General features: G+C 40.0%; 1 protein-coding gene across 1 annotated transcript; it reads left to right on the forward strand.

Annotated features, from left to right (window-relative positions):
- Positions 1-113: 113 nt before the first annotated feature.
- Positions 114-13,462, forward strand: LAPTM4A (lysosomal protein transmembrane 4 alpha). Its single transcript, XM_048298543.1, has 7 exons — positions 114-298; positions 6,937-7,057; positions 9,170-9,246; positions 9,345-9,467; positions 10,613-10,708; positions 12,071-12,169; positions 12,690-13,462. The coding sequence occupies exons 1-7, from the start codon at positions 200-202 to the stop codon at positions 12,762-12,764; spliced, it is 690 nt and encodes a 229-aa protein (XP_048154500.1). The 5' UTR covers positions 114-199; the 3' UTR covers positions 12,765-13,462.
- The last annotated feature ends 476 nt before the right edge of the window (positions 13,463-13,938 follow it).

A 13,938-nucleotide genomic window follows, 5' to 3' on the forward strand; every position in this document is an offset into this window, starting at 1 on the left:
GGGCTGTTGTGATTGGTCTGCAGTGCTGTCAATCATCTGTCACCGCGGCAACACAGGCCCGCCCCGCGACACTCTCTCGGCGGTTGATTGGTCAGCGCGGCGGTGACGCGCGCGCCGGGGGTTTTACGGGCCTCGGTATCGGGAGCCGCTTGGAGAGGGTGGGTGGCGGGTCTGGAGATTGGAGTTGTGTGCTGCCGCCATGACGTTCAAGCGGAGTCGTGACCGCTTCTACAGCACCCGCTGCTGCGGCTGCTGCCATGTGCGCACCGGCACGATCATCCTGGGCACCTGGTACATGGTGAGAGGCGGGGGTGGCCGCGGGCAGCGGCTGGAGGGGCGGCGGTGGGGGCCGTGTTCAGCGCGCGTGCGCGGGGGGCTCGGTGGGGCGGCGGAGCAGCGCCCGCGCGGCCGCTCTGAGGGACCGCAGGCGTCCCGCTCCCCTCGCCCGGGGAGTTGCTCACTTTCCTGGGGGGCCGCGGGGTCCCGCCCCCCTCGCTCGGGAAGTTGTTTCCTTGCCTGAGGCGATCGGGGGAAGCTGCACGAGGGGATTGCCTGGGGTCACCTGGCGGGACTGGGGTCCCTCTTCTTTTCTGGGGTCTCCTTCCGGCTAACCAAGCCCTGTTGTCCCTCGGCTGCCTTCCTTGTGGTTGGAAAAAAAGTGAAGAGAAAGTTTAGAGCGTTTTAATCTGCGTCTCAGAGGGGTTGTGTTACTCTTCCTTTTCTTGGTTTGCAGGGGTTAAGACTTTTATACAGTACTGAGCCTGTCCTTGGTAAGGGAGGAGAGTTGGGGGAGACTGGAATTTGGGGTATTTTATAGGAGAATAAGGTGTGGTACCCGTGAGTGGTATGTAACCTCTGAGAGGAAAATGAGTGTCTCCAAGTGGGCAAGAGCTTTGTGACAGGGGAAGTTCCTGGTTCTTCCATACTCAGCACAGTGGTTGAAGAGCAATGGAAACAAATTTGGCTCCCAAAACACCTCTTTTTTCCTGACTGGTGAGTGCTTTCTGTCCAAGAAAGAGCTGTGGTAGTGAAGGTAAAATATTAAAGTTCTGAACTAGGGTGAAATGGAAATGTGAGAACAGTACCAACAAGTTAAAGGCCTGGAGCCCTAATTCCCTTGGTTCCCTTAAAGGGGGCTTGAGCTCCCCTTTATCGAAGTCATTTCCTCTTTCCTTCCCCTCACCCTCGTGGGCAGTAAAAATGAGTGGATAGTTTACAAAAGTAGCATCATAGCTGTTTTGTTCTCCTGAAGCTGTAATCAAAGCCTTTATTCTCCTTCACCCTTCTCCAGATTGTAACAAACAAAGAATGCTGAATTTTTGTGTTGATATGAAACAGCCATGCACAGAAACTGCCTTTGGAGGCATGGGGATTTGACTTTGAAGACTTCATGGTTTATTTTCAACAAGTATGGGGAGGTCCTTTATTTTTATGCATCGTGGTCCCTCAATTGGCAAAAAAAAAAAAAAAAAAAAATGTACAGGCAAACAAAGTGGCTGGAGACAGAGGACCTGAGGAAAAGGCAAGCTAGGCAGTTGGAAATGTAACAGAACTTTAGGGAAAGGTTATTTCTTTTTCAAAAAGAAATTGGGCAAAAGTCTTGGTACTGATAAAGTTTTATTATTAGTTCATTTAAAACGGAAAAGGTCCACTGTAGTATTGAGAGTCAAACTTCTTTTGGAAACCTGCAGACCACGCTGTGCTGCTCATGAATGGAGTTCAAGAATACGCTCCTGGTACCTCAAGTAAAAGCACGAATCGTTAACAGTGAACAGGGAACAAAAGCACCTCGCTGCCTTCCGCACTGTGATTCCTGTTCGCGGGAGTGTCTGTAAACCCAGGAACTTGCTGGGGGCGGAGGACTGGGAGAGATTTCCGTGGCCACAGACCTGGTAGCACTTCCAGCTTCTACCTCCTTTGCTGTGCTTATGTTTCCTCTTGTTGCCTGGATGCAGCACCTCTTTCTTCTTTCTGGATGGGTGCTGGGGACGGTGAAAGCTGCGCCGGGCACCCGTGAGGCTGCTGCTCCAGGGGCAGAGTGCAGCTTTGATCTCGTGTAACCGCAGCGACTCGGTCTGCTAGACGGAAAAGTAGAGTTGAGTTCAAGGTAGCAGGGGGCATGCAAAGGGCTTCATAGGTGCGGTTTTTTATTAAAAACTCCCTGTATATCAAGTGTATCGAAAACTTTGTTAAACTGTGCATTGAATATTTTTATCCAGTTCTCAGCTGTCACCTGGGAAAGGGTGAGAACTTTTAAGTCTGGTAACTGTTGGCTGTTTGAGCTGAAATAAGGTTATAACACAAAGCTTTAGGTGGTCTTGCCTAGTGCTTTAAATCAGAACTCAACTATAAATTGTACTTTTTTGAAGGTAAAATGCAGTTTGGACAGTGAAAGTTAAATTTATTTGTCTGCTGCCAAACTTTAAAAAAAAATGGCCCAGAATATGTCAGGTTGTTTAGACGTGTTAATTAATGCACAATTTAAGTATAGCTCTAACTTAGTCTTTCAGGTTCTTATGAGAAGTATTGCTAAATCAATTAAATAATCTCTCTTGTAAGTTATGATGGGACAAATAGTAATAACTTTCTGTGTAGGATGGTGTTTTCTGCTTTATGGGTTTGGTGGGGTTTTTTGTTTGTATTTTGTGTGTTTTGGTTTTGGTTTTTTTTTTTTTTAAGGATGTAGGGGGGAGAATGTTTAGTTCAAGAATAGCTTTGTGTTACTGAAAATCTTGCTATTTACAGCATAGACGGTGTTCTCGTACAGTGCAGTCCTGAAGGAATTTGATAGCAAACTTAAAATGGAGTCCCATAGCAATCTACTCCAGATGTTTTAGTAAGATAAGACTTCTGTCTACTTAGTACTTGTGTTATGTAACCATTTCTTTAGGCATTTTCCTATTCCTTGCTTATTTGTATGTTCTTAAATTGTGCATGTAATTAACTTTTCTCCTCACTAAAACAGTTTTATCACTGTCCTTGTTGCATGCTTTTGTGAGTCCAGAGAGAATGAGGACTGTCTTCTAAAATGTCTGCTGCTGATGCTGTGTGATCAAAGTGTGTCTTAAGCATGGTTATGTCTGTGTGCTGCTGATGTTTGTGATCAATGAATAAAAGTGTATTTCCCAAAAGACGAGTTAAGAACACTAATGGCAGAATTGTACTTGTGTTCCAGGACTGACAAAGCTTGGTTAGCTCTGCAACACCCACTGCTGTTCTGTGTAGGAAGGAAAAAGAAACCTCCTGTTCCTCTCTCCATAATTGCAGTCGTGTTGCTTTGAAGTTTGTTTCTTCCTGTAAACTTTCATATTGGGCACTGCACTTTCCAGAAACCGGAAGCATGAACACTGCACTGGCAAAAATGGGATCAGAGTTCAACAAACAGTCTAAAAGCCAATAGCATTGTTTTGGAGGGAGGGGCTGGTGCGTTCTGGCAGCAAACTCCAGCACTGGAGTCAGTGATGCAATTGCTGCTGGTTAGCAGGAGCATGAGGGAGATCTCTGGACTCATTTGTTCACTGAACAAGATTGACAGAAATGAGCCAGTATAACTGGTCTCAGTCTAATACTGGTAGTGCTAGAGGCTCTGAAGTCCCCTATTTAAAATTACTCTTTTTCAGTTTTTATTAAATCAATATAATGATAAACCAAACCAGAATCTCTGTCTTGTTTGGTTGTTGTTGTTTTGGGGTTTGGTTTTTTTTTTTTTTGTTTTTTTCCTTTGGGAACATGCCTAGGGGAAAAATACTGGAAAAGTGATAGGAAAATGAGTTTAGTAGTGCAAGGCAATTTCCCTCCTTCCCCTCATAAAAGGATATAAGCAAATTATAAGTAGGCATTCTTGAGTTTGCCCAAGCCACTGAGAGTGCTTGGGGAAAACTAGACTTCATGTTCAGGCCTCCAGAGAGATGAAGCACTTACATGATAAGGCGTTAAGTATATGCCGTGCACATAAAACTCACTAATTAAAAAACTAATGCTTGTTCATAGTTCCACAGTCTTTTGCATTCTAATCATGTGGGGAGCTAATATTTCTGTTACCTGTGTGTAATAAATGCTGACTTTCTGCTTGAGAATTTGGAATTTCAGCTATTTGAATTTTGATACAAGCTACACCAAACTGTTAAACTTAGTTATCCCAAATATAAAAATGTAAAATACACTCCTTAAACTACTACAAAACTAAATTAAGGTTCTTTTCATCTTAATGGAATAATTTTTTGAATAAGAATTTGAACATGCATTTTGCAAATTTTTTTTGTTACTAATTTTGATTTCCTAGCAAAAAAGACCAGGATGAGGCCTCTGGGATTTCTGAGGTGTTACCTTAGAGTGCTGCAGTATCCACTGATGGCTGTCTTGTCAGGTTTGGGGGTTTTTTGGGTTTGTTTTTTTTTAAGGAGGAGGTGGTGATGGGTTTACTCCTCATATTACACTGAGGCATACATGAGTTACGGTTTTTCTGACTTGTCCACGTAGATGTTTGTGAACATGCATTTGATCTGCAGTGAGTATGTACTTAAAAGCTCTAACGATGTTTTGTGATCAGAACTATATTCTTGCTTCCTGTTATGTTGATTATTTTGAAGTGAACCTTGTGATATTGCTGTTATCAAGCTTCTGGGAAAGAATGGAAGTAGTTAAAATAGAGGCTCTGGCTGTGTACCTCTTTATTGAACTCCATATGTTAAATGGGATAAATTGCTCAGTGTTGTGATGGATTTGTAAACAGCAGTAATGGAGTACTGGAAACCCTGAGGTGTTAATTGGCAGGAGTTTGGGTTTATTTGTTATGTTTACATTTGTTTTGGTTTGTTGCTATTTTTATTTGGTCTCATTGATTCTAATAGATTGGATTTTGAATGACTCTTTATTTTCTGTTTTCCTTGCATACCATTTCAGGTTGAGAAAATAAACCTTTAATACTTGGAACTGCAGTCAGTAACTAGTGAAATTACTAAGGACTTTGGTATGCTGAATTAGGACTACAGGATGAAAATTTAAAAAAAGTGACTAATGGGGAATTACAATCTCAAAATTTGGAGGCATTCAAGTTCTTTAGTACTTCTATAGTATTTCAGGTGCTGCTTGTTCTTTATCTTGAGGCAGATAGCCTATCATGGCAGTCAAACTCATGACTGTGTATAAACAATAAATGATTTAGCTGTAATTGAAGTTTGTGCTTTATGAAGTAGAGATCACTGTTTCAACTGCCAGAGACCTGAACCTTGACATGGGTTTTTTGAAACAAGTACAGTGCAGAAAGGTGTTTTCCAGTACTCCCAGTTCACTCACAGAGGGGATGAAATAGAAGGGTTGAAAATGCATTGCGAGCAGAAGGCCGGAGTACAGAAGGATGAATTGGGTGGGAGATGTTTGTTTTCTATATGAGACCAATGGTGAAGGAAAATAAGATTTAAAGACAAGAGGCAGGTGAGCAACTTGACAGTTTGCCCTGTAGGAAATGTGTCCTGTGAGAGTGAAAATATGTGCATTTTGGGGCTAAAGATATTGGTGGTTGAACAGAGTTCTTTACTGCCAGCTGTTTTGGCTACTATGTTTTATGTTCCAAGGCATAAAATGCCTTATAAAAATACAAGTGGCTGAAAGCAGCTGGAAATTCTATCAAGTTTGTGTAATACATGATGAGATTATTGCATTTATACAAAGTGACCGCCTTTGATTCCACTAAAGGGCCCTTTTTAGCGGAATGTGCAAACAAGTTTATCACCATGTGTCTCTAAACCCCTGGGAAAAAAAGAAAAAGAAGAAAAAACCAATATAAACAGCAGGGGGGGAAAAGTTACGGGAACTGTGCATCTCAAAGTTTTCAAAAGGTTAAAAATGTGGGGTTTTTTTTTTTCACTACTGAAATCTTAAGTAATTGTATATCATTGACTCCTGGAACCAGGCCAGTAGAAGAAGAAATACCTGGCAAATATTCTTAAGTTGTGAGAAACTGCAAACCAGTTTTTTTTTCTTTTGAGGCTAATTGGAAGGGATCCTGCTGGTGGTGGTGGCAGTACTGAATACTGATTGGAAAATGTCTGCAGCTTGAAAATACCATCATGACTTTTTTTTTGCGTTATGCAACCTTTGGCATATGTGTCCGTGTCCAGATATTAGTAACAGAAACTATGTCCCTGTAAATCTTGAATATAATATAAATGCTGTCAAGGCAATTTTACAGAAGCTTAAGCTACTTATGATTCTTTGAGCTCTTACTGAAGACATTTCTGGTGTGTACCAAAATGTGGCCACAGAAGGAGTCTTAAGTAGCAGCGTGAGGGAGGAGAAGGACTGGTGAGCGCACAGCCTTTGCTGAATGCGTACACGTTATGGGGGTTGATCTTCGTGTGAAACTTTTTAACTTGCCCTGTGCTTGTGTAGACCTTTCTGATAAGGACTGATGGGGTTTTAATAAATTATCTGGGAAGTAGAGGGAGATGTTCTATCTTCTCAAAGCTGTAACATGGCAGAAACACAGTACTTTATTTGTGTGTTAAATTAACTCAACTTGTTGTAGAAAGCAGAAATTCTTTCCAAATGTTCCTCATTCTATACCTTTACCTTCCTGACCTTTTTAAACTGTTTTCAGTTTTCCAGTTCACAAATCTGTACATTCTACAAGCAGCATCAGCTTAATTATGTAATTTGAATCCCTAGGAACCTTACCATCCCCTCAATTTGCAAAGTTACTTAGTTGTGATTCACTGAACCTAGTAAGTGCTCCATGCTCTTTGGGTTGTTTTGGTAGTGGTTTAACTAAATCAGCTTGAAATTTAACTGTAAGTTGGGCTCTTTTTTTTTTTCCTTCCACATGCAGGCAAAGGGAAGAGTTTATTTTTAACTGAAATAAAGGATTATTAGTGGTCATTAAAAAGATCTTAGCTGTTGCAGTGTAATTAACCTTGAGGTAACTGTGCTCTCTCTCAGGTGGTGAACTTGCTGATGGGCATCTTGTTGACAGTAGAAGTGACTCATCCAAATATGGTGCCAACTGTCGATATTCAGTATGAAGTCATTGGAAATTACTATGCTTCCGAGAGAATGGCTGGTAGGTCTAGAACTTCTCTGGCGGATTGGAATATCAAGCATGCAATGTCATGGATTTGCCTTACAATAGGGTGTAATATATGCATACACCTTTTAAAAATGCTTATCTTGTTTTCTGAATTTCCCTTTAATTATACTAGGACCGAATTCCTTTACAATAATAAAAAAAGACTTTATGGACTATTATTTTGACTTCATATTACACTGAAGCATCTTAAGCGATGAGATTTCTTGGCCTTCTAATGCTTCAAGTGTTGAAGTATGTGTGGGACATCTGGTTCACTTTCTCCATAAAAATTAACCATCTTTGCTGTCTCAGTAAAACAAGCAGCAGAAAACAAGTTTAAAGACTTTTTCGGAATTTTTAGTGATCTTCATAGATCAGGAAAGAGCTTAGCACTATTGTGTATGAATTTACTGAGAAGAACACCATGATATCTTTCTAAGAAAAGTGGAAGAATTGGGATGCCAAGTACTTGAGTGAAACCAAAGTGTTTCTCTAAGTTTCACCTGCAGAATAAATGAAATAGAAAGCACCATGAGCAGAATTAAGCCTACTTTTCACTCTGTTATTGAGTGTATGATGTGTACAAGTGTAATAGGTGTCAAGCTTTTTAGCTATTGTATCTATAAACTTGTGCATATGCTTTGCTTCTCTTGGTTTCAAATGTGCAGAAATGCGTTGTGTGGCAGTTCTAATCTGCCTCAGTCTGTTGTATTACATGAAAATTTGGGGAGGGTCAGATTCAGCTAAGATAAATAGTACAGCCCAAGCCTGGGTTTTGAACATTTTGTGTTAATTTTTAATGAATTGAGAATCTGTCAGTTCTGACCTGTGACTGTAACTCAGTTATTAGTAATGAAATAAGAGTGGGAGCAAGGACCAAATTCTTCATAAGGCTAAGATATTAAGTAAAATCACAGCAGATGTCTGTAAAATGTCATATGATCTGTAACAACTGTTGGTGTACTTGGTAGCCTTTATATGAGTGAAACATGCTGCTGAAGGTGCTTTCTTCACTCTTTAGTGTGAAACCTCTGTTACATGCTTTTGACTTAAAAATCTATTCCTTGTGTCGGGATCTGGGCTAGAGGGTTTTGTGTGCATGAAAGAATATTACAGATATTATTGTGCTTGTGGATATTGTGAATAATAAATCCTCAGAAGACAACCACAATTATGGGTGATTGCTGAGACTTAGGTCTGATCAACACAGTGCATTTCAGACGCAGGGGGGCTCTTTCTTGATGCCATCTGTGTATGTAGATATTATTACCTTGTACTGAATTGGATATGTAAGTGCTTCCACAGTGTCTTTTCAAATTAATTGCAGAGTAGAAAGGAGTCTCAGATCATCTCTTTTTCAAGCAGGGGAACCACAAAATTTTGGCTTCAATATTGCTCAAAAACATTAATTTACCACATTTATAGACTCTCAAGCTGGTTTCTTTGTGTTTAAAAAAGAACAAGTGTAATCTTACTTGTGGAAAGCAGCTGTGCTTCTGTCATCAGTAACTGTGATGCACAAGGAGAATGTTTATCATGCAGTTTCCATGAGTGTCCTGGATTTTGCTACAAATTGGTTTCTGTTCAGCTGCCTTTTCTTGTAAATAATGGGATACCTTCCACACAGTGATTTCCTGTTTCCCTTAGTGTTAACTGAAGGAGCAGTACTGCTCCCACTGCCAATGACCAAATTACATAACCAAACCATTTTCAAGTGTAAAGGTTGATACTGTGTTAGCTTCACTTAATATTCTGTCCAGTTGTAGAGTTAATCACTCACATACTTTTAGCACTGACACATATTGCAAATCAGCATCATTATGGTGCGTTACTGTCAAACTATGTCAAGCTTCTAATTGGTGTTTCTGGGCTTTAGTCAGGCTTTTGATTAAGGCAGAGGGATTTTTCCAGATAGTTGCAGGTTTTCTTGAACCAGATCTTTTTTTGTTAGGAAGGATCTGAGGTACTCTATTCTGCTGCTGGTAGTTGGCACAGATGAACCAGTTGAGAACAGATCATAGTAATGGACAAAGCTTGGGTACCTGTCAGCTGCAGTGTGACAACTCCAGGAAATGACTGATTCTTACTGTTTTCCTTTTAATGCAGAAAATGCCTGTGTTCTGTTTGCTATCTCCCTCCTCATGTTCACAATCAGTGCAATGATGGTGTATGGTGCCATTGCTGTAAGTATATTTATAATCCATGGCTTTAAAGTTGCTACTTGATTTTTTTTTTTAACTAAATAATTTACAAGTGCCTCCTTTTTTCTATTTCTTCTTAGCATCGTGTAGGCTGGCTGATCCCATTTTTCTGTTACCAACTCTTTGACTTTGTGCTCAGTTGTCTGGTTGCCATCAGCTCTCTAACCTACTTGCCCAGAATCAAGGATTACCTTGATCAGTTGGTAAGTATTCAGCTCAAGTTGATATTTTACATTTGAAATTAAAGTTTGTTTTAATTGGATCAGTGACTGAGCTACAGTTCCCTTCCTGTACATAAGAAAAAGGAATTCAGCCTGCAGCAGCCATAGGTGGTTATGGGAATGGTAGCTTATCAGAGGTGGAAGAGTCAAAGGTGTCATTACTCCCTAAAAAGAAAGCCAGGGAGAATAAGGAAAGAATTGTGATGGGAACTACTGGTTTAGATTGTGTTGGCTACAATTGAACTTGAAACTGTTTGTAACCCTTTAAGCAATGGGGCTCAGTGGCAAATTTGCTGCTGCAGATTAAAGATGTGTTGACCCTTATTTGGTAGGGAAGGGGAAGAGAAGTGTAGGTAAGGATTCCAACAGCATTACACATGGAATCTGAGATTCCAAGGTTTCCCTTTTACATTCTGTGTGTCTCTTCTCAAGTTGCAACAACACTTTCTAACAAAACTGCAGTGGAGTTCTCACTAACACTGCCTATGTTTTAACTGCAAGAAGAGTCAATGGATAGAATACACTGTCAGCAGGGACCACAAGCTCTGTCTGGCTGGTGTTTTGATCTGTTCAAGTAGATGTTTAAAAAAAAGTCCTTTTTTAAAACAGATTAAATGTTAGATTGGTGTTGGAGAGAGGCTTTGTTACTGTTGTCAGGGAAAGAAAAGAGAATGAGCTTTGCAGAAGCTCTATTTTCGCTCTTCCAAGTTTGACGATGACTTCTTATGCTATACATCTGTATGTTATGGGTTGGACTGACAGGATGTAATTAACAGTAAGTCATTAAAGAGTTGTGGAGGACCATAAACACAAATACTGTGCTGCAGCTGTGAAAAGGAATCTTGTGGCTATCTGTATTGGCATGAGACTGATGAAATGACTAGGGACACAGACTGTACTGTAGTGATCTGCTCTTGCAGGACAGAGGCAGGATAAATGCTGTGCTTTGTGGGAAGATAAAGAGGAAACTTGCTAGAAATGGAACTTTTTGTTTCAGGGGAGTAGTTTGTGCAAGGTTTTTTTTTATTTGGTGTGGAGTTTGGATGTTTTTCTGTCGTATTTGACTGTGCAGTGTTCATTCTTATCTCCTCCCTTTCTCTCCCTTCCCCCATTTTTTTTTTCACTAGCCGGATTTCCCTTACAAAGAAGATCTCCTTTCTTTGGACTCCAGCTGTCTCTTGTTTATTGTTCTGGTGTTCTTTGTTTTATTTATCATTTTAAAGGTAAGTTAAAACTTAATCATGTATCTGTTGGAAGAACTAATAAATATTAAGATGCTGTCAATCTGAGTTAATTCTCAAGGCTGAGTTGAGAACCCAGCTGCCTTCTTAATGCTGAGCTAAGAACTTCTTTGAGCACAATTGTTAGGATGTTCAGTTCCAGTATGACTTAAGTCTAATATGTTGTGTACTGGTGACTTCAGCTAATTTGTGTGTTTGCAGTGAGGTGTGCTTATGCAGCTCTGCCCTTCCTGAGTAGGAAGGAGGAATGCAAAAAGGCTTCATACCATCTTTTTGTCTATGTGGAGATAATTTTAATATTTGTAATTAAGCTTGTAGTGAAAGAATATTGAGTTAATGCATACAAGTTCCTAAACAAAATGTTTAAAAACTCACTGTGCCTAACAAACCAGGATGTAAGCTTTGGAAGGAAGATGATAGAATGAGGAAATGCATAGGTTAATTCAGAGCTGCATCTTCCTCCCTACTGAAGGGTATTACCAGTTATTTTCTTTCTGAAGATCAAAATACAGAAGCATTCATTTGAATTATAAAAACTCTTGTGTAGACAAAGATTATTAGAGAAATGAATTGATAATATACATTGGTTATTATACTATTCCTTTATTGCTAAGAAAAAATGCAATGATGAAAAATAATTTTACTGATCTTCTATACTTTATCACAAGAGGAATGTTTAACTGAGGGGAGTGGAAGCCTAATACAGTAGATAACACTTGTGTGTTGATTGGGAAACTTGGTACCTTTTGTACAACAAAGTGCTAACTTGCCAGTGAGAGATTAATGTTACACTAATTAATAATAAAAAACCCCCTAATCCTCATCATACCATGATAGTGTTTCTTTCTGCAGCAGTCAGTGTTGACTCGAAGTTCAAGGTTCTTGGCTCTACCATCTCCCTGCTGCCTCAGTTGTGTGTTTGAGCCCTCTCCTTCACACTGGCAGTTAGCTGGAGAAATAGTGCTAACTGGGGGATGAGTGGGATTGTACTGCTGGCCTTTCCTCCTCCTCCTGGCAGCTTTGGACTGAGATCCACAGAAGCATAAGCCAGTTGGGGATTAATTTGATTAGCACTGCTGAGGCAGACAGAGATTAATTGAATGGATCTGTGAATTCTTTTGCTAAAACCTGTGCAGTGCATCCTCTCTGAGTCACTGTGACAGCAAAGCTAAATGGAGAGCAACATAGGTATGTGGCCAGGTCTGTGAAATAGCAACCATTCCTCAGATATGTATTGCCTAAGTTGATTTATGCTCCTTTTTATCATAGGAATGTAATCCAGCATCTAATTTCTGAATCTGCCAATGCATATGAGGTGTTTAAAAGAAATATCTCTTCTTTCAGGCATACTTAATTAACTGTGTATGGAACTGCTATAAATACATCAGCAACAGAAATTTGCCAGAGATTGCTGTATATCCTGCCTTTGAAGCTCCTCCACAGGTAAAACCTCCTTTTGAGATAAAAGGAACCAGTATCATTAATTTTGAAGTAGAAAATCACCACAACCATGTATGTTTCCAAGCCTAGTCCAGCTTTCTAAACAAAGACTGGAAGGATAAAAAAATTTTAAAGCAGCTAATTTTGTGGTGGGTTATTTCTTAGCTAAATTCTGTCAGTACCTAAAAGGAGGGTCTTTAGAGAGCAGTCTTTGACTGTTTTCTTGTAGTAGAGGGAAGCTTTGATTGTACCAGTCCAAACCTTCCCTGCTGTGCAAAGTCAAGAAGCAGTGGGGTATGAAATGAATGACCCAGGGTTAGGCTCAGCAGAGCAGTAAACTGCTCCTGCACCTTCTTTCACTTCCTCATTTGCTTACTAGGAAAGCAGTAAGTTCTTAAAATAACTGCCTGCAACAGAGGATTAAGTTGCTGATGGGGCATGTGTGCTTTTGTTCTGCTTTTTTTTTTCTTCTTCTTCATTTGAAGTCTACTGCATTAATCACTTCAAAATGTCTTCTCCTTAGTATGTTCTGCCAACGTATGAAATGGCAGTGAAGATGCCTGAGAAGGAACCTCCACCTCCCTACATACCTGCCTGAAGCAATTTTTATGTTCATTAACATCTGTACCAGCTTCCTGGGGGTTTTGTCTTTTAATCTTGCAAAACTGCTTAAGTAATAGAAATATCCAGGGCTTTAGGAGCAAACTGTTCTGTTTAAAATATATTTGATATAAACTTACTAAGCAAAACACATCTGAGAGTGATTTTGTTTGCTTTAATTTTTGTTCTCCCTAATGCTCTTAAACATTTTATTGCCTTAGGGCCTTACACCTGCAAGAACTTAAGCATGTGACTAACTTGTGGCTTTTAAGAAAACCAATTGAGCCACTCTGATTGAAGTTAGCTACAATTGTGTCTGCAGGATTGTGCCCTTAATTTATATTAATTTTTGTAAGTAGTTCATAAAGACAATCTGATTGTGCAGCAAAATGACAGTTTGCCTTTATCCATTTTTTGGAAGGGGAAGGGTTTGAATGTGGTATATACGTGACTTTTTTACTTTGCACTTTTCTCATATGTTATCTTACCTTTTATTGTGGTTTTTTTGGTTATCCTATGTCTTGAAACGTAGTATTTTTGAGGAACAGGTGAGGGTGGCACAGGAGTTCTATTACAACAAGCTGGGAATGCAAGAAAAATAAATAGAAATGTGGAAGATGGTTGCATGCTTCTAATCTTCTATGTATTTTCCTCTTTGTGATAAATGATACTTAAATAAATCTTTTACAAAATGTTTATCAGTAGTGTTGGTTGGTCTGTGTGGTGGTTTAGCAGCATCAAACCGCCACAGTCTGTTTGGTGGCTTTTTTGTTGAAGTGCTTCATTGTGCTGCAGATAGTCCCAACATTCTTAGTTTACACATTTAGTGGCTGATCCATTCTTCAGCAGAAGACCTTGAGTCGGTGGAGAACATGGATTCTCTCTAACACACAAGCCTGTGTTTAAAGCCTTCACAGTTCAAGTACTTGATTGTCTTCCACTTGTCTGATTGGTACTTACACATGAGCTGGGAAAAGGGAATTGTACTGGAGGCTCTGAGCCCTCGGGGAAATCTGATGTCTGGTCAGCTCAGGCATTAAGAGCAGGACAGACACCGAGTAGGACTACAACATTATTTACATTGGAAAGTGTCCACAGTCATTGGAGATACGCCATAACTTCAGTGATGTTCTTCTAAAATCAACAAAAAATCCCAAACCAAAAAACTACCC

The sequence above is a fragment of the Corvus hawaiiensis genome, chromosome 3, assembly GCF_020740725.1.
Source record: "Corvus hawaiiensis isolate bCorHaw1 chromosome 3, bCorHaw1.pri.cur, whole genome shotgun sequence".
NCBI lineage: Eukaryota > Metazoa > Chordata > Aves > Passeriformes > Corvidae > Corvus > Corvus hawaiiensis.

What these genes read in the sequence shown, in the direction of transcription:
- LAPTM4A (XM_048298543.1), top strand. Translation starts at nt 200, where the DNA reads ATGACGTTCAAGCGGAGTCGTGACCGCTTCTACAGCACCCGCTGCTGC. An exon ending in TGGTGTATGGTGCCATTGCT is followed by an intron (nt 9,247 to 9,344) that starts GTAAGTATATTT and finishes ATTTCTTCTTAG; the next exon opens with CATCGTGTAGGCTGGCTGAT. An exon ending in AGGATTACCTTGATCAGTTG is followed by an intron (nt 9,468 to 10,612) that starts GTAAGTATTCAG and finishes TTTTTTCACTAG; the next exon opens with CCGGATTTCCCTTACAAAGA.